At 36.5% G+C, this 27,295-nt stretch overlaps 1 protein-coding gene across 1 annotated transcript in view; it reads left to right on the forward strand.

Moving 5' to 3' along the window:
- The window catches only part of LOC126367990 (hemicentin-2), a 105,567-nt gene extending 80,792 nt beyond the window's left edge, over positions 1-24,775 (forward strand). The window contains exons 7-11 of the mRNA XM_050011810.1: positions 1,031-1,225; positions 13,243-13,441; positions 13,733-14,107; positions 15,155-15,502; positions 18,257-24,775. Coding sequence (XP_049867767.1) covers positions 1,031-1,225; positions 13,243-13,441; positions 13,733-14,107; positions 15,155-15,502; positions 18,257-18,432 — 1,293 coding nt within the window. The 3' untranslated portion in view covers positions 18,433-24,775. The remainder of the gene's footprint in view (positions 1-1,030; positions 1,226-13,242; positions 13,442-13,732; positions 14,108-15,154; positions 15,503-18,256) is intronic.
- Positions 24,776-27,295: the final 2,520 nt, after the last annotated feature.

Consider the following 27,295-nt stretch of genomic DNA (forward strand, 5'->3'; position numbering starts at 1 on the left):
GTTCTGTTCTTGTATTCTGTTCTGTGACGTTGCTGTAGATGCCACCTACACGATCAATGTTAAAAACTGAAAGATAAATAAAACACTAAATTAATATGGTTTGTCGATGACGCATGAGCTTTGTGTAAGAGCAGGCAAGAAAAGTATGTATGTGGTGTCTTAGAGAAACTAGAAACGTTTTTGGATATTTTTGAGTTGAATTCATAATGTTGTGTTAATATCCAAATAACTGTCACTTTGGTGACGTAGATTATTGAATTAAAAAAAATACCTTGGTATCTACTACGTATTAGTAAACCGAATTAAATAATATGCAGGTGCCTATGGTAAAAACTCTAACAAACTACGGGTATATAATTACTCTGGTAACAGTTTGTCATTGCGGTGGCGGTTACATAAAAGACCGAAATCCGTAAATTGGATTTAAATATGAACGCGGTTACACGTGTTTCTCTCAGACATGACAGATATTGACGGATTGCTAGCGCCGCTTGAGGGGCTGGAGTGTCCACGCAACGTATAACGCTGGCTCGCATATACAACGTCTACCTACTAAATGCGCAACTCAAACATCTATGAACCTGAAATACCCAGAACACTAATTTCCATCCAAAAACAGCATGCCGAACGCTTCTTTATTGTCACCAAGCGGCCTTCTATAAATTTTGGAGCTACCCATTCAATACGACAACAAATAACGCTGAAGATATTTATCGTACAAATTTATTGGCACCAAAAGCACGAATTTATCGAGCCTTTTCTTTTTTCCTATGAAATTTAAAGCACATCTACACTTTCGAAACTGAAAATATTGTATACAGTTGATTAGCTCGTTGGATGCGCTTTTGGGATTCCACGCACGTGCCATTTCGAGAGATGATTAACGAGAACAAACAACCACAATTATTCGGAAAAAAATCAATTTGGAACCATGCCCTAAAGCCCGAAAGCGCATTCCACATTTGTTTTGACAGCACCACTATAGCATTTTTTATTATTAGACTTTTCCTAACAACATGTCTCTTGTCAGGTGAAAGCGGTGAACACGAAGGGCCAGAGCAACTATTCTAATGAGATCACCGTGACGACCAAAGTGGACGAGATACCGCCTCCAGAGCAAGTGACTTACGACCCGGCTACTAAGACTGTGGTGTTCACTGCTGGACCCACTTGCCTCTCCCTCATTGGGGTCGCCGAGGGTCTTGGAGCTGTTGGAGGATGGCAGGTAAGGCATAACCTAAACATAAAGATTGAACAGACTATATAAGTTCCACTGCAGGGCACTGCTGAGGGTATGTAGCATACTGCGAGTACGTTCCATATCCCTTTCTCAAGCTCCACCAACAATAAATATGCCTAAGGTATTTTTATTCTTCTCTTATTTGTATTATTTCAAATTAAAAGGACTTAAAAAGCGGTTAATGCGAGTCGGACTCATTGTGTATGGGAGCCCCTAATATTAATTTAATTAATTCTTCTTAAAGTTAATATATAACTTAATGTCCTGTGAATATTTCAAGCGTATGACTGTTGCCGTTATTAAAATAATTAATATTTATTTTATTCTGTTTTTTAGTATTACACATCATCTGTTAAAAATTTCAACTATCTGACTATCACTGTTCATAACCGGACAGACGGACAGCGGAGTCTTAGTAATAGGGTCCCGCTTTTTACCCTTCAGGTACCCTAAAAACTCACTTTAATTAATAAAATGACAAGTATCGTATATTTCCATTAAAGATTCCCAACTCCATGTACCTAATTACAATGGATAATGGTTTGTGGTTAGTCAATGGTGGTTAGATGACAGTGACATTAGGGCACCATATTTCTTATTACGATAACACGGGCCGCTCGTGATTTCGTAAGCGTGGAGTTATCGGATGTCTGAGTTTTCAGCGGATGTTTACACCCTATAAAGAACCTACTAGTCTAATTTCAAGTTTGTAGGTGTTTCTGAGATTTTGTGATTAATCAGTGAGTGGTATTTCGCTTTTATACATATTATATAGATAAGTTTCACTGTCGAGCTATAACGGAAGTAGGTGCCTAAAACGGAACGGATGTATTAAATATTAGACGTCCCTAACAACAAATATATATTAACCGACAATACCAAAGTAAATCAATACAGACATTTGTAGCGGACCCAACTAGATGGCCACCTAGTTCCGCTCACATGCAACAGATGGCGCCACATTCAATAATGCAGTCTTCAAGCAGTCCTGAAACGCGGTATCGAAGTTTTCACGGCAAGACGTATATATACAACTTCCAACACAATACTGTTGGATCGTCGATCCCTAGTCACACTATCAACTTGTGGCTAGCGGGGTACTATGCTCAGTTCGGTACCCCAAAAAAAAACATCCTTTGGCGGCAGCACACCCTCGCCGCCAAACTGGTGACCCTCGACAGAACACTTCCTGCCTACACCTTCTGGGAGTCTGAGTCAACTGCATCGCACCTGCATCATCCGCCACCAGCATCAATCACCCCGCATCAACCCTCAACAGGCGTTCATCATCAGCCTTCAGTCGGAGCATCATCAGCACGTCCACCTGCCAGCCGCCTACGACGCTGCCTGGACATCTGACACTCCACACCAGGACTTCGGAGCATCTACAGTTCCATGACCAGCTGCCCAAGCTGCCTGGACCTGGCACTGCGCACGCAGCAGCGACACAGCACACGAGGTCCACTGCCACACCACGCTGTCGAGCACGCGCTCCACGTGGCAGGCCGCCTTCTCGCCTCACGCCAGTCGCCGGCTCCACAATCCCGACTTACCGAGGATAGGAGCAGCTCCCCATCCCGACTCACCGTGGACAGGAGCACAACCCACGCCGTACACACCTCTTCCCGACTCACTGGGAGTACAGGCAACACGGCATTCCTGAAGAGCACTGAAGCACTTAAATCGACCTCCGGTCTGAGGGGGGGAGTGATGTAGCGGACCCAACTAGTTGGCCACCTAGTTCCGCTCACATGCAACAGATGGCGCCACATTCAATAATGCAGTCTTCAAGCAGTCCTGAAACGCGGTATCGAAGTTTTCACGGCAAGACGTATATATACAACTTCCAACACAATACTGTTGGATCGTCGATCCCTAGTCACACTATCAACTTGTGGCTAGCGGGGTACTATGCTCAGTTCGGTACCCCAAAAAAAAACATCCTTTGGCGGCAGCACACCCTCGCCGCCAAACATTTATCGAGTTTAGTTTATTTCGTGGTGTTTCAGTCTTCGGAAAACCTTTATACCTTTCCCAAGCAAGACTCTTGGAAGATTTCCTTTTTAAGATAATAAATAAAAAAAGACCTAAGTATCTAAAGATTTACGTAAAGTCTGTTAAGTTAAGATTACAGACTTGGTAGGTAGATATATTTAACCGACACCAAAAAATAAGGAGATTAACATTTTTTATTAATCTTCTCAAGAACTATAAAAACAATAGATAGAATGCGAACATGAAAATATTTATTTTTTACGAGATTTGCGAGTTAAACGATTATGTGAATCAAGTTTACCACTTGCCGGCTTGACGTTTAAATTTCCCTACCCAAAAATAGATAACTATAAAAATATATTTTTTCTATCTACTGAAGTGACAATAAAATTTTATTTATTCAAGAGAAAACCTCGCAAGGCTATTTTTATAATATTTGTATTGTGCCTTTCGTGAAAGCATCCGCCTACAGTTTGTAAACATGAAAATGACGCACGATCACGTACTAGGTACATACAGGCCTACTGTATTAGACAAAATAATATCCATCTCATATTATTATAATGTTTTGGGAAACTAGAGTAGTTTCCGTATTTCTCTTTCTCCAAATATCATTTTCCCAAAATAAGCAAAATAAAAGCATTATTGAGAAAGAGATACCGACAAAATGATGATTTTCTGAAGTAAGGTAGAAAATCTAGAAAATGGTACAAAATGGGGCATATCTCCTAAACCGTAAATAATCCCTGAACATACATGGGGGTGTTTCTGAACGTAAACTTCTGGGCCACCTTATAATATATACGTACAGTCTATAGTATACTTCCTACTGCTGTGCACATGTGATTGAGGGCAATCAACTGGATGTTAAGGCGTTGGTCCCGGCTATTAGCCGTAAAATACACTCCGGCCAACCCGCAGTGCTGGAGTGTGCTCCATACTCCATACCCCCTCCGGTTGATTGAGAATAATACAACACAATACAAATATACTTTATTGCACACAACATACAAAATAAGTTTTACACACATGAACGAAAGATATAGTACAATCTGGCGGCCTTATTGCTAAGCAGAAATTTCTTCCAGGCAACCAGTGGTAAGAAAACTTTTATCACAATTTGGTGCAACGGTGACTAATATTATTCACATCACAAATATTTTCAAAAATCAATTAGTATTACCATGTATTTAAGAAGCATTCAAGTAGGTAAGTATTATAGATGGCTTTTTTCGGAAAATAAGCCCGTTTGAGATTGATTAATTGATTGAAAAATCTTCAATTCTTTATTATAATAAAGAATTGAAAGTCATTTAATATATTATATTATATTAAATGACGTTATATCTGTTTTGTACGAATATAATCCTACATAACAATTTTCTTTTTTCATAAGAACATAAACACATGCCCTCAATGCCTCTTGGGCGATTACAGGAATACTTATTCGTGGAAAGATAATTTTAACTGTGGTATTGGTTGGCCTTTGAGATAACCACTCTATTGTTTTATGTTAGAAAAGGATAGATATAATATCACTGTATGTATGAAATAGAAGTATTGACTGACACCAGTATATAACTGTAAAAGCCACACATTCCGTGGTTCTCAAGATTAGTCCAAATAGGACAGGTTGTCTTTAATACTATTTTTGAAAAAAAAAAAACGACCAGTTTTGTATATTGATTTTATTGATTGTATTTCAATAAATATCATCATCATCATCAGCCCATTAACGTCCCCACTGCTGGGGCACGGGCCTTCCCTATGGATGAATAGGGAGATCGGGCCTTAAACCACCACGTGGGCCCAGTGCGGATTGATGGTTATTAACGACTGCTAATGCAGCCGGGACCTACGGCTTAACGTGCCTTCCGAATCACGGAGGAGCTCGAGATGAAAACTTTTTTTGTGGCGAAAGTTGCTTAACTTCAACAATCGCAGACCGAGCGCGTTTACCGCTGCGCCACCGAGCTCCTCGATCTCAATAAATATGTCATTTTACAATAGCCTCATTGCGCGGGAAGAATTAGAACTGTCAAAGTACGTAAGGGCTGTAACGTTCATTACAATAGCGATGTATCAGTCGACATTAGGCCGATCGATTCTTTCCTATCCAACACTACGTACCTAACTGTCTAGATTTAATTCTAGTGAAACGTTTTTACCACAGACTTAGCTATGCGAACCCACTCCCTCGATTACAAGGAGTAATTCATCTTGGTTGCTGTTTCAACTTTACATAATACTGGAAAGGTAATCAGAAACGCAAATGAAAGAGATGAATGAATGAATGAATAATAGTATTGTTCTGAACTTTCTCATTCATACTATTCTTCCTATTAATTATTTACATTATAGAGCGGCAGTAATAATTTGTAGGTTTTAACGCAGAAGGTCTAATTCTCAAAATGGCAACAGATTCGCAAAAAGACTAGTTCTCAAAATGGCTTTTCTTTAAATGGGTAATTCTCAGAATGGAAATTCTCTAAATGCATAATTCTCAAAATGGCTAATTCTATACAATTGGGGATATTGATAAAAAATAACAATTGAACATAGAACACGTTTAGCTGCTTATGTTCTCGGGCAAGCATTAAAAACCAGAGGGTTTGAGTCCTTTCTAAATTGAAAGTACATTATATGAGCCATGGGCTGGGGTGTTAAAATGGCCACATTGAAGCAATTCATCTAAGATAGCGATATTGCTATTTGTCATTTATTTGCATTGCGCACTTAATTTTAAGGTGATGCGTTTCACTCAGCTAGGTAGCGCTGCGTCAGCAGATGGCGTTACTTCTGCAGTTTTCGTATTTTCTTCCATTTATTCGTTTAGTGTTGAGTTCTGACCCAGTGAAATGTTAGGTGGCGAAATCTTACATACATTATCTTTAAGTTAAGCTACAATTTTGAAGTATTTACTGCAGATATCATATTAAAACATTGCATCAAAAACAAACACGAAGCTGTCCCACACACATGCGAACTAGGTTAGCTATTAAAAGAGATGCATAATTTGAAGTCTACTTCTAACTTCTAAATGGCGCATTTGGTAAAGCAATATTCCTCTATCCGTTTTCCTGTAGCACTGCATCAACTTTTGTATGGAAAACGAATCACCTTAATGTGCCTTTTTAGCCCCCCTAATCACCTTTTACCATACTTTTCTTAAATGAATCTTACAATATAATGAAGACTGTAGAGAACCGGAGAGGAAATATGATTGGCCACCTGATACGACACGATTCATTTATAACAAACATCATAGAAGGAAAAATTGAAGGGAAGAGAGGAAGGGGTAGACCTAGGAGAACATTTATGAAACAAATAAAAGATAAGGTGCAGGTCGTGTCGTATCAGGACGTGAAGGATTTGGCGGGAAGAAGAGAGGAATGGCGATTACTCCACCGACAAGAGCGCAGCTCTTAAATAAAGAGAGATTTAATAATATATTGTATTATATTGCCACCTACCACGTTGGTCTAACAGAAAGCTCGGTGAGGTGTGGGTATTTAGTTCATCTTACGATGGATGTACCTCTGACTACCCCAAGTGGGATATAGTCGTGAGCTTAAGATTATATTATATTGTAAGTATATTCCTCCAAGGTCTTGCTTTGAATAGGAAGGAATGAATCTCCGCAAAACATAAATAAGTAGTTTTTCAATAGTCACTTTGATATACGACTATCAACAACTTTGCAGTTAACTTATTTACAGCTTGGGAGTTCGAACCGTTACACTTTTTCAAACATCATCATCAGTTTCCAAACATGAATTCAAAAACAAATTCGAAAATCATTGGCTTAGAGGATTCGAACCTGAGACCTCACAATGCGACTCAAGCATACTACCATGGTTACAGTTTTTCAAACCAATTATAAAAAATGTATTGGGAAAAAGTAGACCTTTACTTTGATGAATGATTTTCGCTTTCGTTGCCGTTACACTATGCTAACAAAACGAATATAAAAATGTAAGTTTAAAAGTTTAAAAACTAACACTCGACTACGCAAAAATCATTCTCTAAAAACTTTGAAACTAAAAAATTGGTATATTTCTCTGAAATTCTTCCGAATATGTGATGTTTAGATAACTGTGGGCGTATGCCTATCTGTGCTAGTTTGCTTACCATTTGTAAAATTCTGACAGGTAGTTTAGAAGTTAGTTTGGAACAGACGTGCATACACACATACATTATACACATGCATATAGGCATAGCGGTTAAACACATAACCCTCCTTTTGCGAAACAACAAACACAAAAAAGTTATCTAAACATTTATATATACAGGACCTCACATGATTAAGCTGTTATTGTATTACATAATATATGTACTTACTCGTAATACAAAATATTTTATTGTTTTTTTTTTGTTCTTAGGTTTATTTTCTCTGTGGTTGTATCAATGTAATTTTGTTATGTAATGTATCCGTTTCTGTAGCGTCCTAAAATAATACACTTTTTTATCTTTCTTTCTAACGAAATGTTACGTGAAAAGAAATCATTCTATCCGGCCTTATTAGGTTCCCTGTATGTTTGCTTTTTTTTTTGACGTGACTTATTGCAGATTAAGCATACCTACTTACCTATAACACAAATAGCCTACATCGTCCCACTGCTGGGCACAGGCGTCCCGTCAATCAACCGAAGCGGGTATGGAGCATACTCCACTACTATACTCAACTGCTGGTTAGGTTAGTTAGTGGAGGTGTTTTTTATAGCAAATAGTCGATAGACTTGCCGTATATGGCATTAACAACTTGAACGAAGTGTCTGTCTGCGAAAGAATCATAATATTCCCAGGATAACCACCATCTATAGTTGGTGAATCAAATTACTTAATTACCGTTATAGGTATCGTATTATCGATGATTATTTTAATTACTGGGGTTTCTGGCCAGGTATGGTAGCCATAGTGACGGAATTGGAAGAGTTAAAATGGTGTTCATGCTCCAAGTTTGCTTTTCGGCTTTTTGAGCCGTGTTCTCTAATGATGTTATCTACAAGCTTGCGACATACATCTCCACAGTTGCCTTTCAATTTTCAACTCGATAATCAAAATAGCTCACTATTTTCTGTACTTGTACGTACAAAACTATATAAAAGTAATATTGTACAGCCTATAACAAGTAAAATAAGTACTTATAGCTTTTTGTTCCTTATATTAGATCCTTTACAACTTTATAAACATACGTAGAGTACTTACCAGCACTTGAACAGTTTTATTTAAAGGTGAGTTAGCCAAAAATATCCGTATTTTGTTAGAAAAAATAGGTACATACTTTAAAAACAGCTGTCATCAACTAGAAAGATTTATATGTACATATTTCTTAGTGATGTTCCGGATATCCGTATCCGTTACCGTTACGCACGGATCTTTTACTTTATTAATTTTCAATTGATAGGATGAAATGGAGTCCTAGTACGGCAGTGAAATAGACTATTCTGGGCGCCATCACACTCGCGTCAGACAGAGTACTGCGGTGCGAAAGGCAAGAGGGAAACCACTGCCCTATTTGTCCCTAAAAAGTAGCATGGAGAATGCTACACCGACAAGAGCGTGGCTCTTAAATTAGTGATGAGGATTAAATGCTTATAATACAGGGTGTTAGTGAAATCGTAACGAATTCTGAGGCGGATGATTCAGCTCATAATTCTGAGCTAATATCAACTGGAATTTTCCGTCGCAAATATTCATCATATTTATTATTCTATACTTTTGCGCCGGAAAATTTCACTTAATAACACTCAGAACTACACTCAGAATAATGAGATGTATCATCCAGCTCAGTATTCGTTAAAATGTCACTTACACCCGTACAAGTATGTACAGGTAGCCATACGAATACGTATTGGTGTTAGTGACACCGTAACGTAATACTGAGGGGGATAATTCAGACCATGATTCTGAGCTGATATCAAGTGGAATTTCAATAGTGGTTAGTGGATAGTATTATTAGTGATGTGCTGGAATCATACCAATATACAGGGTGTTAGTGACATTGTAACGAAAATATTGATGGGTGATTCAGATCATAATTTTGATTTAATATCAAACGGAATTTTTGTAGCAAAATTAATGACCTTTTCATTAATTTTTCGACGGAAACTTCATCCCCCTCAGTATTCGTTACGATGTCACTAACATCTTGTATACAAACACATAGGTGCATACATTGTCATTGTCCAATATATTGAATACCAATATGATAGACAACGCTGATAAACTTCTTTAATTTTAATTGAAGATATTTGATAGTTTTAGATATTATATCCAAAAAGCATTTTAGTAATCCCAACGGTGTGATTCCGGTTGAACGTCCTACCATTATACACTGGCTACGTAAGTAATATTCATAACGTATCCCTTGTCACATAGTCAGAAGGCTCCGAAAAAATGTTGATATGCTTTTAATATAAAATTGGTATACGACTATTTATAGTATGCTCTATTTTCTTACATGCTAGATACACACTTCACTTACACAACAACTATTTGATGTTCCACAAGGGTATTTCATTTGTCACTTGTCAAGGATGAAAAATAAAACTGTTAACTTTCATGATATCATATTGAACATGACGCAAAGTTCATTCATGATTATTGTCTATACCGTCGACTTGTAATGAAAACCTCCTTTAGAAAAATCACATGCAAGTTTTGTTAACTACCTACCTAAACCGTAATAGACAGGCTAGTTTCAATCTAAATAATAACATGTGGTTTAAATTTTTACCCGGATTGAAATTAATTCTTTTTCATCTATGGAATATACGTACATTCTGGTGTCAGGGTTATTATTGAGCTACCAAAGGCCCCTGACCTGTCTCATGTAACGACTACTAACGAATTAATTGAAAGAAATTGACATGTCGTTGAAGAAAATTACGTTAGAAATTGATTTTTCAACAAGAAGCTTACGTCGTATTCTCTATAAGGCGTCGATATGCTTGAATTCAAAGTCACAACTTTTAAAAAGAATAAATTGTGCTATAGCTATAAAATGTCCAACTACAGCGTTTATATTAAAGTTTAAAGAATGTAAATAAGTTTTGGTTACTATTTCGTGTGAGTACCTATACCGAAATTCAAAAGAGGTTAGCAAGTTTCATTCTTATGCAACAAAGATATTAATTTCATATTAAATAAAAGAGAGCCCTCTCTTTTATTAAATGTCTAGGAATTTCAACGGATAAGATATTATTAGACTTGAAACTATATTACTTGATTTGTCCTTTTGGTCCGTCTCAGTACTCGTCTAAAAGAAAAGTTATTTAATATACACTATTATGACCCCGATTCCTGCACAAACCTCCTAATATTATTTTAAATTATACCTGTCATTTTCTTATCCGCCGAAAAGGAAAGGGATTATTGGTTATTATATATTATTAAATCGAATATATTATATATTATATTATATTATATTATGGAATTCTATAGTCTCTGCTTACCCCGGTGGGAAATAGGCGTGAGTTTATGTATGTATGTGTATGTATGTATATATTATTAAATACAATATATAAATCATTTCTCTCTCTCTCTATTTAAAAGCTGCGCTCTTGTCGGTGGAGTAACCGCCATTCCTCATAAATCATTTATTATTCAATAAAAACTTAGTCTAATTACACATAGATACAATATTTAAATGACTTTTGTATTAATCCATAATGAATGAATTAAAGTTTATATGCGCAGGCGTTATGTCAAAATAATCCACCTCGTGTCACTCCCGGCGCAAGGGTGCCCATCAAACTAGCCGCGTTTCCACGTTGGATAGTGATAGACAACCGTTGCACAAGATTTGAACCGGAGCGGGCGTCATAACCACGTCCTCTCAACCGCCGGCCCAACTCAGCCAAAAATGCCTTCGCCTCTGCGCACCAGGAACCCGCAGCTTCCTCGAACGGCACGAAAGTATATTGCTGGGCGAGGGCTGAGTATTTTCCGCGCTTTTTCACCTTTGCGCATTCCGCTGCAGCCCCGGGCTTTCTAACCGTCCGACTTAGGTGATTAGCGGCAAAGGTGCTGACGCAAGTAGCGTCATAGGTCAAACACCTACCGCTCTTCCAAGGCACCAAAGTCAGTCCGTCTGGCCTCTTTCCATCTGAGCTAATTAAATAATAATTATTATTACATAAAACATAAATTCAAAATAATTATTATTTATTCATAATTATTATTATTCTTTTAATCTTGTTTCATATAATAATTTAAGTTTATATTTATGTATCTACGTTACCGCCTTGGGCATGTGCCCGTATAGTAACTTATAATTGTAATTATTAGAAAAATAAACAATAAATAAATCTCCGGTAAGTAGGTATTTCTCAATTGTATGCTAACTCAACGGAATGTAGCAGCATTATTATCATAATGTGAATAGGGTTTATTCTGTATTCATTCCCTTCTTTTCAAAAGTCTAGTGCTTTTATGTAACCTACCTACTCTTGTGTAGGTTTATTCACAACCCATTTACTCCATTTATCTTTACGGTCGATACACGCCAAAATATAAATCTGTTTTTGTATCCATGCAGAGGCTTTGCTTGTTTTCACGTTATTTCCTTCCTGGAAAGAGAAATAGGTAAGTAAATTGAAACTCGGCCATCGATTTTCCACTCATGCAAAACATAATAATCATTTAATTTATTTCTAAAAATACGTGTCAGTCCTGTTCAAGGACGAGGGACTTACGTCATATAGTGTCACTGGTTCGAAACCCGGCTCGGGTACTAAACCACTAAAATATTTTTTTTTATTTGTCCCCGGTTAAAAGTAATAGCCTCGCTTCCTGTTATATGGTACTTAAAAATGAGGAGTGGGTGTATTGTAGATATATTTTATCCTATGTATAGTATACAGGGTGTTAGTGACATCGTAACGAATACTCAGGGGGATGATTCAGACCATGATTTTTTTTTTATTATTTATAACACTTCATAAATTACACATAGATTATTTACAAACATCGCTAAACCTAAACAGGTTTGTCTGAGCAGATATAAAGTGGAATTTTCAGGCTGAATCATCCTGAAATTTTTTGTGTTTCTTTTTATTATTTTCAATTCCATACTTTTGCGACGGAAAATTCCACTTGATATCATCTCAGAATCATGGCCTCAATCACCCCTCAAAGTTTTCGTTACGATATCACTAACAGCCTGTATAAAAAGTATACGAAGAGTCTTATCGTGTGGGTTGTGAGGTGGAATACCAACCTCATCAACCCTGGTGTCAGGGTTACGATTGAGCCGCCAAAAACATGGCTCATGTAACGACTACTTACTTAAATCAGTAAGTAGTAACTGGGACCAACAGCTTAACATGCCTTTCGAAGCACGGAACATCTTACTGTTGGACAATCAGGTGATCATTCTGTAATGTCATAACCAAACTAGGGATCACAAAGTGATTTTTGTGATATGTCCCCACCGGGATTCGAAAATGGGTCCTCCGGATCGTGAGTCCAACGCTCAACCACTGCACCACTGTGAGTATATGCAGAGTAATGTGAGGTGTAGATCTGCCTAAGCCTTTGGGGATATAGATACAAACACATCCAAAATTGCTGTGAGTTATTAATTATGTATCTATTACAGCGAGATTTATGTAGTGTAACTTAATATTAATTTAGCCAAACCCACCGCTAAGTTACATTGAAATACTAAGTAATCCGAGCTTCCCGATCTCTTCCACGAAATGGCTTATTGGTGAATCTAGACTGCCAATCATTCATCCAAGCATATGTGTTCATAATAGAGCAGCGGAGTGGATTACACTGCAGAATACCCTTAGATTCAGGACTACCGTGGTGGTGAAGGAAGTATAGGATTATGTTCTGTAATTATCCGATTATCCCATGGTAAAGATAACTTCATTACGTATAGTTACCTACGTATTTACTATATTTAAAAAAAAGACTTTCTATAAGAGTTCTCTGGTGAATGATGATCCTACTTTGGAAATACTTGAACAATTTATGATTTTACCTTTGTTCCGTAGGTGGTGGACACGATACCTCTCCAGCTGTCCGGAACGTCATCCACGATTCAGGACAAGGTGCTAGACCCACCTAAATCCAGCAGGTCCACTGGCCGCCACTTCGCCGAGCCGCCTCTAGACGACCTCAATCCTCGCCTGAAGGTCAAACTGTGTCTTCTACCTGGTCAAGAAATCTGCAGCAACTACACTGAAGCGGAGAGTAAGTATATATTACCATAACGATATGATGTGATAGGAAAAGCCGTGTATTTACTATTTATATTAGAAAAGCAGAGTCACACTTCTAAGAAAACAAAACGACTTGTTGCTCGTGGTATTGGCGTCTTTACTTTTACTTTCAACATGATCGAAACATACTCAGAGGATTTATTGAAGTTGGTTTAAGATTTGTTTTGTATATTTGATGTCACTGATAGATACAAGATCTATTCTATCTCTTGGTACTCTATGCGAACTCTATCCAATAGCTAAACGGACTGTTTGTTTGCAGTCGGCACATCATACACGAAAGACGCGGCGGCGTTGACGACCGCGACGCTGATCGCCATCGTGGTCTCCTGCCTGGTCTTCCTGCTGTTCCTCAGCCTACTATTCATATTCTGCCGCTGTAAACGCAACGAAAATGTCAAAGAGACCTCCAAGGACTACGAAATGGACTCAATGAGACCGCCTATGTCGCCGCAAAACCAAGCGCCGCCTCCTTACTACCCCAGTACGGGCATGGAGAACAAAGCTCTGGAACATTCCATGGATTTGGCCTTAGAAGACTCGAAAAACGCGGTGTACGCCACCCAAGGCGGCTACGGGTACCACGTCGCACCACACGCCCAAGGACATCCAACCCAAAACATGCCCAGCTCAGAATGTAAGTAATACGTATACACATCATCTCACCTTTAATAATGCAATGACCTATCATGTTCACAGAAATTCATTTATTTAACAGTTTATTGTAGACATTTTTATATACAATTTCATTTTTACAAGCGGGTGACGTGGTCATTGCTTTTAAATTAATTAATTAATGAATTGAAGGATTGGAAAATGTATTTTGCCCCATGCTATCAGGATGGCTGGTTGTTGCAGAAGTATCAGGTAACCAAATTTTTAGCTTTGCATGTTGTGTCCCGCTGAGCGAAACCTCAGAATTGTTCCAGAATTTCTAAACAGACGGCGACAACTAACTCGCTGTTGGAAATTCTAGCCTTGGGGAGAAGATAAACTTTTAAGATTTATTTCAGTAACGTGCTCCTTTCCGTTTCTACACTCAGATATATTTTATTTCTGTATAAAGTTTGCGTAGTGGATATCACAATTCCTGGCGCGCTAGGTAAATCTGGAATAAAAATCTTGCGGAAGACACGGAGCTTTTGTTTGATATTTCTAACTCGCCGTGTCTTTAAATACATTTATGCTGATAGGATCTCCTTGGCATCCCTACAACGCGCCTGGTCACCCGCTTGCGTCTCACTGTGCATGCATTGTCAATAGTCTTATGAATAGATCCTGTTTCCGCAACGATATTGCTTACATTGTCCTCTCTACGACCACGATACCCATCGTTCCATTTATTTATTGACCGTTTTCAACTAGACACATGACGTAGCCGGATATTACAGCATTCTACAAAAGCCGCGATTACTCTGGCATTATCGTAATCAGTCAAACACGTTACAACACGGAACGTATTGTTATGCTAATCGTCTGCTTACGACGAAAGCGCTCTTTTTCTTGATCCATATAACACCGAAAACAAGGCCGGATTTTCAGGATTTTACATTTCTTGTTTGGGTTAAAGAAAAACAAATCGGCACTCTTGCCATGATAAATACGATTTTATAATTATTAGTAGAATTTCCATTTATATTTACGTTATACATATATATAACACATTCCTAATTTGTTCCAACAGGGGTGAACATGGGATACATAGAGAACAGTTATACGAATAGTAACAACGGGGGGAGTGTGAACTCTCAGGACTCTTTGTGGCAAATGAAGATGGCTGCGGCGAATAACGCAGCGGGTATGCCGGCGCACCAGATTATGGACAGACAGAGTAATTATGGGTACGACCCGATAACTCACGGGGGTTATGGTACCATAGACGACTACGCCCCGTATCCGCACCTACCGCACCAGCAACCGCCGCCTGGAGACTACAACCTGCGAGGCAGCCAGAACCCCTCACGACAAGAGTACTGCTCCGACCCCTATGCCTCCGTCCACAAGCCCAAGAAACGCATGGACCAACATATTGGTGAGTTACTATTTATTTATTCATCAGTATACGTATGTACGACACATTTTAAAGACAAATAGATTTACTCACAAGACAGACAAACGATTCAGCTTATTCTATTAATTTATTAGTAGAAATCTCTTTCAGCAAACTGGGAAAAAGATGTAAATCTTAAACTAGGAATGGATAAAAGATTCTTGCTATATTTACTTTAGTTTATTTAGTATAAACTCCATTTTATAATTAAGTTATCAGATTCTAAAGCGTAGCAGGATAAGTTGTTTGAATCGTGGTAGGTAGAGCTATTTTCGTCTACTAAAGTTAAATCTCATGCCAATTTACTATCGAATACATTGACGTATAAATAGATACCTCTACTTGATTACCTATCCAAGAATTTTATGGATTTTTTTTGTTGTCTATGTGTCAAGTATTTTAATTATAATTTTTAAGATCCATTTATTATTATACTAATAGGACTAAAATATAATTAATGTCAGTTACGATAACACTGACCTCAAATAAGGGTCCCATTTTCGGGTATTAAAATAAGACAAGTATAAAAAAAGTCTTATGTATTCATATTTTCTACATAAGTTTCTAAATTATTTACCTTAGCTTCCGGTAACTTTATTATCTACAATTTTATTTGGCGACCCACCCTGGGAACTAGCAGTTTGACTTGTTAATAATCGGTACTACATAGTATTTACTTCTGGATGGTGTATGATTTCAAAATCAATATTAATTATATCATAGACAGCAAGCCAGCTAAACTGAGTAACGCTATAATAAAGTAATCGATATAGGTAATGTATATGGATTATATATAATATAATCGATACCCAGATTTTATTGGGTCATTCAAATAACCTACATACGGCTGTATTAGGTACTTGTAGGCATCTGTATTAAATGTGAAGGAACATTAATTATGTAGAATGTTGAATAATTTTACATCTAGTTTATATATAAAAAATACGTGCGTGAGCAAAGCCAGTTAAAAAAAAGCCAAGTTTATTATGTGCATCTTTTGAATATATAACTTTTTACATTTTCATTTCTATGTAATTAATTTGTGTGTAATGGAGAAAGAAATAAGTACATTTCTTTAGTGTACACATGATGACATCATGACCCTTAACATCTAGAACAGTATCCGTATACCAAACTCGATTCCGGAATTTTCCTTTAGGTTTCTAAAATTAAATAGTTTTCCTTAACTTGATGGGCTCACTAACCCAACTTTAACTTAGCTATGGAGTTTAGCAGCTCAGCAATGAGTTCGTTTAAACAGAACAAGTTAAATTGACAAACCTATCGAGTAAACTTCAGAATACTCGTCAACCCGCATCACAGGCTCAAATGTGATTATAATCACCCAGAGATTCACTAACTTTACTCTGTAAATTGAGTAACATAATTATATTTTTCGCAAAGACTTTAAAACTTCACACCGTTTTAATAAGTAATCATTTCATCTTTGCCGGGAAAGGGTTTACCTTTTGGTCTTGTTACCGCGCGGCGTTCCCAAGGGTGACTGGAACTTTTAAACGAGCGTTTGAAGAGTGCTATCTATATAAATATAAATAAATACGGCGATATAACCGCAATGCACGCGGTATAAGTTGCTTTAGATATAAACCTGAAAGTTTCTGTAACTTATCAAACACAATAATATTATACCAACACAGGTTTTAGTTTTCTATTGTTATACATAGTTATTGAACATACTTATTATTAGGTTACTTGTTAGGTCCAAAAAGTATACCATGTAGGATTTCCCTAAAAGGGTGTAAGTACCTATGGTAATCAGTAGTGTTTGATTTGGTCGAGGTCACTCCCGTGCCCGTGCGCAGAAGTTGGTTAATTAAAAGCTTAAAATTCGATTTTAGTAAGCCTCTTCCTTGTAGTATTAACATAATGATTAGGTATTTATAACACCTCTTGAGTTTCACTCTTCGATAATTGCCGATTATTGAATATTTATCAGGGTGCGGGCAATTCAGTTTATTTTAAGGTGATTTTAAATGGGTGAATAAATACTTAACTAAACTTGTTTTTTTTGTTTTTGTTACAAACGTTAGGTTACTTTTTAGTTATTCTTAGATTATCTTCCCTCTTGTAGGTAGGTATTCAGATTTATATTAATATTATATTAATTATACTTTTGTGCTTAAATCAAATCAAATCAAATATACTTTAAATAAGGAGTTAATCTACTTAGGTATATTAGTGTCTTGCTGGTTGGTATGTCAGAAAGGCAGCCGTAAAAAGGACATGACTAATTTTCAGGTTAGGTAAGCAGACCCCGTAAGAAACGGGATAACGCTAGGATGATGTATATTAGTGTCTCGTATTTAAATGTCGGGCCGACCGACATTCATTCATCATTTTTCAATATAAAACAAGTCTAGTGCTACGATATATACAAACTATACCTAAGAGCCTGTCCAGATCACGCGTTTTACGCGCGTTGTCATACCACAGAGTACTTAACATCGTACGGATACAGACGCACATCTCCAAGCATGCAGGTATCTATAAAGTAATCAAATTACTCTGTGGTATGAAAACGCGAGTAAATCGCGCCTTCTGTACAATGTCTTAGTCTATATCTAAACTTCGAATGACACGTCTCGAAATATTTCCCGAAAAATGCCACGTTTCGAGACCAGATTATTGTGCCATACCTATTTATAACGCAGGAAAAGAGTTCCATAATAAGTAGTGTATGACTTAGCCCTGCTCTCAAAATCTTTTTTTTTTCAGAATCTCCGTACCATGAAGTAAGCGGGCTGCCGGAGGCGTACGGCGGGGGCGGCGAGGAGGTGGGAGGTGAAGACAAGCCGCCGCACCTGTCCCTCAGCTATGACGAGTCCCTAGAGTCAGGATACTCCACGCCCAATTCCCGCGCTCGCCGCGTCATCCGAGAGATCATCGTATGAACGTTCACCACTGATACTCACTACAGGGCCTAGTGTCGAGGTTCTAGTCCGTTCGGAACGTCAAATTTGAAATCATGACGTCATAATTTTTATATTAATTCGTTTTATATTCAAAATCAGGATTTAGAATAACAGATTTCAAAATCGAGAACTAGAACTTCGGCACTGCTCAGTATTGGACCAAGTCACTGCCGCTAAAGTACAACACAGGTAGGTCCTTGTTGTTGAATTCTCGATTCAGTAATGAGTGGTCCTAGGTTTCAACTTCTTCAACGCTTATTTTAAGCTGATTTGCAGCTGTCCTAAACACTATTATGTTATGACTGGTTTTTATAGAGCGACTGCATATTTAGTGCAAATGCTTTGATTCAAACAGAGCAGGCTTTCGTTTGTACATTACTTTTACATTTGACTTTAAACCTCTTTACAAAGTGGAAGCTTTTTGATTTCGAGGACTTATTTATGGAGGGATATGATTGCACGTCTATTGAAGAAGAGTATGTATACAATGATATATTGTTTATTTTAGAAAAAAAAAAACAATACGGCTTCGATTTTTTTATAGGTAATCAAGAAATAGTGTAAATAAAACTCAGTTATAGTCGTCTCGACAACAAAGCGACTGTAAATAAATGATTTGAAATTTTACAAGGCATCTCGTCCACTTTTTTGTATTGCTTACCTTACTTTAAGTATGATCTGATATGGGTACTTAAAGTAAGGTGCGAGGGTTGTAAAATCATCGAAAACCTAACGTTGTGATTGTTATGTCAATTGTGATAGTAGCATGAGTGTCCCGGTGTGGACCAGAGATTTGAGTGTGAGCAGTGGTTTGTGGGCATATATTATAAATAATAAAGAGAGTGGAGTTGCCGTTACGAGTAAAACGTTACAAATAGCAGCAACTATAATAGACAACAACAACTTCAGTTGCTACACATTTGAGTAGCAGCGCTCTGAACATAACTAATGCATTTAGGTTCCATTGACCAAAAATAAACCAGCAGCATTAAACAGATAAGCACGAATATAATAGGCAGATATAATACGTTGGCCATAATTAATTCGTTATAATATCGAGAAAATTTGAACCCCTGCTATGTGAAGTTGATATCCCCACGGGCCGCTCGCTCGCACAGAGTTGTTGTACTCGTTAAATATTAATGAAACGTTGATCACAGTTCGTAAAATGTTATTCATATTAAATATTAGCTACTAAGTATATTTTAAATGTCTCTATTAAGACATCACATTCTTTAACTGACAATTGGAGGTTGTATTGAGGTACATTTTTACCTCCCTTTATCCTAGTTGTAAGTTGTATATGTATATTATAATGCCTGTTATTCTTCATGTTTTGGAAGATGATTAACAGGAATTTCGACTAAATTCGTTAGATATTAAATGTTTATATTGTAAGAAGTCGGGCTAGTAGTTGTTAGGCAATATGCAACTGCACAAGCCCGTCTGCGTCTCAACACAAATTATAAATACGACGTAAAGCTAGTTAAGGAGTAAGAGATACCGCACTGAGCACACTTTGGCATAAAAGTGGATCATGTTGTACATAGAACGATGCACAATACTGAGGAGTTGTAGGACCGCGTCTTAAGAATAATATTTCATCATCACATCTCGTTCATTCGTCTGACTAGATAGTAAATCCTGTGCAAACATAACTAGGTATCTTTCGTATCCAATTAGCGAACAAAATTTGCAGAGCGACGGGTCTTGCAAAACTCGAGCAATATTTTTATAGCGTCCTATTAGAGGCCATACTCAGTTAACAGTTTACATTTTACTGTCTTCATTGATTCAACCATTCATAGCCATAAATACTGAGTTAATGCTACACTTTTATCTCGGCTGACTTTCTTCTTTCACTCTATTTAAGCCTATGATTGGTTGAAATGTGAGATACGTTATTCATAGAAAGTTGAGTACCGTCTCTAGGTTTTAATTGTATTCTTTATCTATGCGTGCGACTTACCTCTGACACATCCTACGACAATATTGACCTTCGTTTATGAATAAAGTTCGCATTTATTAGCATTTAGGTAGATCAATATTGTATTACTGGAACTATTTCTCAGCATTCGAGGTAGAATACTATGTCTGGCGTGAGAATGTTTACAAGTCGCTGCACATTGACAATGAACCGAGACATCCTGGAGTGGTTAGTAGAGAATTTTTAGAATTTAAGTTGTTTTCAGAGAGAGGTGTTTGGCTGGTTGCCGGCCAGCGATGCGTTCGGAAAAGCATCAGCGTTTTCATTTCATAGGTGTCGGCGCACTTTCCAAACACTAAACGCGTCGCTCTGAAATCACCCCTACGAATTTTCAATCATGATAAATTTCTCGGAGGCTAGTCGTACGTTTTAAAACACGATCTGAAAGCTGTAAATGTTAAACACTGGCTCTCAGTGTGGGTTCTCAAAAAAGAGCTTAAAATTGAAATTTACGGAGTATATTACGAATAGAGGAAGACTGTTGTAGATATAATTGAAATTGGCAATTTTATAATTTTCTCGATCCTTCAACAATTCCTTTCATTGTTACAGTAAAAGGTTTCTTCAATTATAGTATAATAAATTCGCGAAAGAAGTTCTGCGAATAAATATGGCTATTGTTTTAACATTATATTCCTCTGCAAGATTTTAAAGAAGTATTAAAAAGTGCTTTTTATAAAGTATATTTTGTTTATAAACACCGGTATAATTCTGCTGAAACAACTAGGTAATAGGATTCGCGACAGTCATGTGTCAGTGGAGCAGGTTTAATGTACATTAGCATACCAACTGGATTACTCCGCCCCAGCCCTAGCCGGTTGCGCCATTACCAACCGCTAATGAATGCACGAATACACCTAATCTCATCATTAACAGAAACACGTTAACGAACACACCAATAATCAAACAATGTTTTGTATTATGCAAGAATCTTATTCCGTATATTTTATTCTGTTTACAAAATGTTCGTAGTACTGATATTAGAACGTACAAAGAACGTAAATCCCCCGTCAGTGCCCGATTAGACATTTTTTTCTCAATCTTACACAGTACACAGTTACATTATTTCAGCATTTCATCCGGATTATCTTTCAAATACGTCGAGGAGGAGTAAATCCCGCTTTTGTATGTTTAATTTAAGGCATTTGTAGGCACAAGGCCTTCAAAGAAACGAGATAAATAAAAAGAGTGACGTTATGATGAAATTTGTAATGCGTATAATCTAATCATGGATATTTTCTTGCATTATTACTTTTGTAATATGCGACAACTTACATTAAAACAGTAATAATACACAAAAAAGTATGTTTTGCTTCAAAATTAGTTTCATAAACACCAACTAAAACTAATTCCAAAACTACTGTGAAATTTTGGTGTGCGTGGAAGGGATTTTAATTTAGGTATATTGTCCGCGCGAGTGCTCCGTTGTAAAGTGACCTCTGATCCTTTCTGAAAGTTCAGCTAAGTTGCTTTTGTGATTGTCACCGCCGGTCAGTTCCCAGCCTCTCATTAGTGTACTGACAATGTCAGCAATTTACCCTTTCCAAATTCCAAACTCAAAATTTCTTACATTACACATTATTTCCTACATTATAAATTTATTCAGCTGGCCGGCTTATGAAACGTCCAGATTATCATCATTATAAATTAAAATCATAATTACCTATTTCAATTTAATTGTAGTTTCATTTAAAATTAACGTTATTAATTTACCTGTTTATATCGCTTATGTAACTAATTTCATAGGAATATATTGGTTTCGCTTTATATTTATGTTTCTGACAACGAATTTTGAATCGATTAGGCTCATACTAACCTACTTTATTTCTCACATTGCTATAAGTGACTGAGTGCCATTTTTCTTAGCTATCGTGGATTCTTGCTTCAGTAAAATGAAATGTTATGGTAACTTTACAATTAGGTAACTTTAAGTTTATCTTTAAGATGTACATCCGTCACAAATATACTCTTCAAGGAATTTATTTGCAAAAGCAAAACGACATTCATATCGTTGTTTTATAGAATTTTAGAATAAATAAGTTAACTCCTTAAATTGATCTCAATACTCAGTTCATTTCCTTCCACACCACACACACATACACACACATCTTAACATGACAGATAAGGTTACGTTCCGCGATTATTGAATTTCGATTTGTCACGAATTTATATTGACTACGGGAATTAACATTTATAAAACTCCAGGTTCAGAAAGCGTATGTTTGCTCCAAATATTGAAGCTGAATAAAACACATTAGCAATTGAAAGTCAGTTTGAAACCCGAGCTAATTTAATTAAAAAATCGTAAAGGAATAAAATTGTTTTAGCACAAAATTTCACCGTACAGCTGCTATTCTTATTCCGGTCTCACTTTCAAACTTCTAAATGAGCGCTTTCCTACAACATTTGCGGAAGTTTTGGCATATAATATGTGAAGTAAAAAAAACGTTAAGTCTCTATAGGCAAATTAAACAAACATAATTAGGAAACTAATAATAATCTTCTAACTGCTGTCAGTAAACAATTTAATTCTTGTAAAAACGAAACATTTTTAAAGGACTTAGTCATAATAAGTGTTTTCAGCAAATAAGTATTATATTTACGAGCACCTGGAACTTACCCATGGGATTTTTTCTCGTACATACGGTTTTCATAATTCTGTTCCATTTATCAATATTTACTACCTGCTTAGCTAATTCAACACAATATTGTCAGAGACTAGTTAATTTTACGCATTTTATATACTCATATTATATATTTTTGAATACTCAATCGAATATTACCGTATTATTAATAATATTATTGCCACTACAGTTTTTGCTTTTGAACGTTTTTCTCACCTGATTTAGATATGACTAGGTAAGTATTCATACCACCTTCAACTGCTTACCTCTAACAAAGTGCCAAATCACGGACCACTCAGCCTTTTCAATTAAATTTCTCTTAACTCCCTCCGTAGAATTATTTATTACACGAACTACGACAGGACCCGTAAATATACCTTTTCATTTTAAACATTTATTATTGACTGAATATAGCTTAAATAACAAACATTTATATACGGTAGACAGGAAAATGTGAGCTCCACGAATTTAATATCACCCGGGAGAAATATATTTGGTTATTATTCAATATCGCTTGAAGGTATGCTTCAACTTCAAATACTGAACTATAACATTTTAGTATAATATTTCATGGCACTAGAACATGGCTATATTTTTTCATAACTTGCCTATCACACAACCTAATCGTTCCTCTAACATTTACGTGCCTCCAAAAGTTCACATTTATTAGCATTAAAATAAGAAATGGGCCCACCTTTTATTATAGTGATTAAATTATGTATTTCCAACTCATGTAGGATAGGTTAAATGAAAATTTCAATTACGATACTAAGTGCTTGCAATGAGCAGATATATTTTTACAGTAACGAATCTAAAGTTATATTTAGGCTGACATTTGTTATCGAGATCGTTTGACTGCGTACAATCTTTTTCATGTAACAGGTTGTCATTCGTTATATTCTAATTTACGAATTTATCGATCGTTTTTATATTTTTGACTCAAGTGTCGCGGTTGCGATTATGAACTTCTTATGCAATGACATCTTTACCTAATATTTTTTAGGAAATGTATATTCTTTAGTTAATTGATGTATCTTATACTAGGTATATCGATTTTCGCTCCTGATGGCATTGCAGCACCTCTATTGCTATTTTAATTAAGATCAGATTGGTTTATTAGAATCCGCCGCGGAGCTACCACGAGCGAAAACTTTCAATTAAAGTGTAGTTAATCAATGAAAATTAAATTTTATTGAGGTAGTGTCGACTCCGCGGCCGCGTTATGTGGAAGAAAACAGATATTAAAGTATTACTGTCCTGGGAGGTTAAAATTGCCACATCCAAGCAATTCATCTAAAAAAGCAATATTGCAATTTGACATTTGCGCATATGAAAGTAAGTATTTCAAACAGCAATATCGCTTTCTTAGGTGAATTGCTTCGATGTGGCCATTATAACCCCCCTGTTCTTTTCCGTACATATTTGTAACATACTCGACCACAGCGAATCGACACAACCCCGATTTTTAATACTGATTTGTGTAGCTACTCATTTCTAATTAGTCGATGTTATTTTGTATATTTTTTTACAAACGTAGTTGTAATCTTAAAGTACTTAATCATAGAATTTAAAGAAAGTGAATAGGCCATATTATAGATGTAAGTTATCTGTAACCAAGACATTTGTTAAAGCAACAAATTGAATGTATTTGTGGAATCAATTGTAAATATTTATGTATGATGGTCGTAAAAATAAATGGACTTTACCGTAATGTTGTGTTTTCTTTATACCTGCTTATAAAGGATCTTTGATGCGAAATTCACGTAGGTAAACACCTTTATGAATTTATTATCTTACGGGAACGTTCCGGGGCTTCGAAACTTCAGCGGGAGATAATTTGAGGTATAAAAGTTCCATTGAAAAACATTTATTTAAGATTTCAAAATATTTCCACGAAGTTTGGGAATTTATTATTACTCCATGAATATGTTAAAGTACCTACCTACTGCATGGATATAAATACTTACACAGGTACTTAAAAACCATAATCCCTATTACAAGTGCTTAAAGGGAAAATCACCAACATAAGGCTACTTTTTCTGTTTGTGTAAGTACTTACTTTATTTAATGATGGTCTAAATGCAGAATCATTCAAAATGTATCTACTTATAATGAAGTTTAGAAATCAAATATCAAAATCATTTATACAAAGTAATTACCATAGATAACCTTGTTGAAGATCCACTTAACATTTTTGAATCAACCTCTTTTCGTAAGGTGTTATGGACGAGGAGAAGAAATGACAAGAGACAACAGCCCTCGATTTAAAAAAAAAGGTATAACTTTACTGATTTTCATGAAATTTCGTTTCGGTTTGACGTTACAAAAATTGAGAATCAGGACATTTTCGAATTTGTGGTCGCTGTGTGTCATCGTAAGGTTAGCTATAACATTTGATCTTCATTTACTCTAGCAATGGACGTCCTCAAAGCATTCCATCCCGATGAACTTGGTCTACGCGTTTTATCTCACTCCAAATAATGCAGGCCAGTTCAGTGGCTAGGTACGCGTAGATATGTATTTGCGGTATGTTTTTCCGTTCTCGTTTCCTAAATCTAATGATTCTAAACAACCCTTTATTATATTATATACTTATCCAGCTTTTGGCCTAGGTAAGTATGATTATGATTATCTTTCTAGCTTTATACCGTTTTCACAGGGTCCGCTTACCTAACCTGAAGGTCCGGTTTTTTACAGAAGCGACTGTCTGTCTGACCTTCCAACACGCGAAGGAAAAACCGACCCAATTCGCGGGTATGTGGGTTTCTTCACGATGTTTTCCTTCACCGCGAGCACGTGATAATCATTTCTGATCCAAACATGAATTCGAAAATCATAGGTTTAGGCCCGTGCTGGATTCGAACCTGCGAACCTGAGACCTTGAGTGGGACTCAAGGGTTGTTTCGTCATGGCTTCCACGACTCCTCGTAAGTATGATAAGATTAAAATGTTATTTCATACCACAACTCCACTAACGGTGATATGAGGTCTTTATTATGCGCTGACTAGGGGAGCACAAAGTAAATAAAGAGCAGATGTTAGATATGATTGTAAATTCAACGTCAATATAGGTATTCAAGCAGCCGATAGACTTGTCATAGTACCTTTATCGTTTATAACATTAACATACCTTCACGACTGTCTCAATTACGGTAATCAGAGGTACAATCAAAGAGCAACATTTCAGTCACTGAGCCAAGCGAATTATTTGTACACAGTGGTGAAATTGACAACATTTCAAATTTTTAAGCCGTGGTTTTTTTGTGCTATTTCGAAAGTACTTGTTTAAATAGAAGACACGTATTTTTTCTTTTCAAGATTTTTCCACTAGAAGTTACAAAAAATATTTTTTGAAAATTGGATTCTGCCATTGATAGAATGAAGGCAGTATAATGTAATGTACCTTTGCATGCGTATTTAAAACAAGTCGCAATCAAAGTGTCATGTTATGTATGACATTTACTTTTTTTATAATTTTTATGTAAAGGTCTGAACTTATTATGCCTTCCTCTTCTGACCTCGTAGATTATTATTACTGAATTAAAAAATCTGAAAAAATGTGTTTTGTGTAAATCATAGAAATATCTCGAAATGGTTTTCGATTTAAGGCAACTTAGTAAAAATGAAATGTTGTCAATTATGAACCATTAGTTGTCGTAATTGTAAAATTTATATTTTTGTAGCTGTTTTTAGTCTATTACAGAAACGACATATACTAACCAGGAGGTCTTAAATGCAATCAGTTAGTTTATTAAGTACTTTGCAAAAAACTGATTGGACTTTTGCAGCTTAATCCATCGAAAGATTAACTAAGTACCCACACCTCAGCAAGCTTTCAGTTAGCCCAACGTGATAGGTGATGAGCCGTATCACCGTCTGTGGTCAAGCTTTGTGTTAGTGAAAAATAGTTAGAGAGGAAGAGATAGTCATGTAAACTGCTTCTACTTATACTCAATTAGGATACAATAAAATATTGCCGTGCCGCTTCGTATCTTATCCTATATAATACCTATCGAAAGGCTAAACAGCAACCATTTTCGCGTAATAGTAGACAATAGGGAATCATCTTTCTGTTATTATGTGTTACCTTTGTTACCTATTTTACGGGAAACAATAATGGATAGGTTAGTTATGCTACGCAGTACCTAGGAGTTCCTTGCCCATAGTCCAGTAATAGAATACTTAAAAAATAACGCGCCCTCAGCGATCCCCATTTGTTCGGCCAAGTAGT

The sequence above is a fragment of the Pectinophora gossypiella genome, chromosome 7 (genome assembly GCF_024362695.1).
Source record: "Pectinophora gossypiella chromosome 7, ilPecGoss1.1, whole genome shotgun sequence".
Taxonomy (NCBI): Eukaryota; Metazoa; Arthropoda; class Insecta; order Lepidoptera; family Gelechiidae; genus Pectinophora; species Pectinophora gossypiella.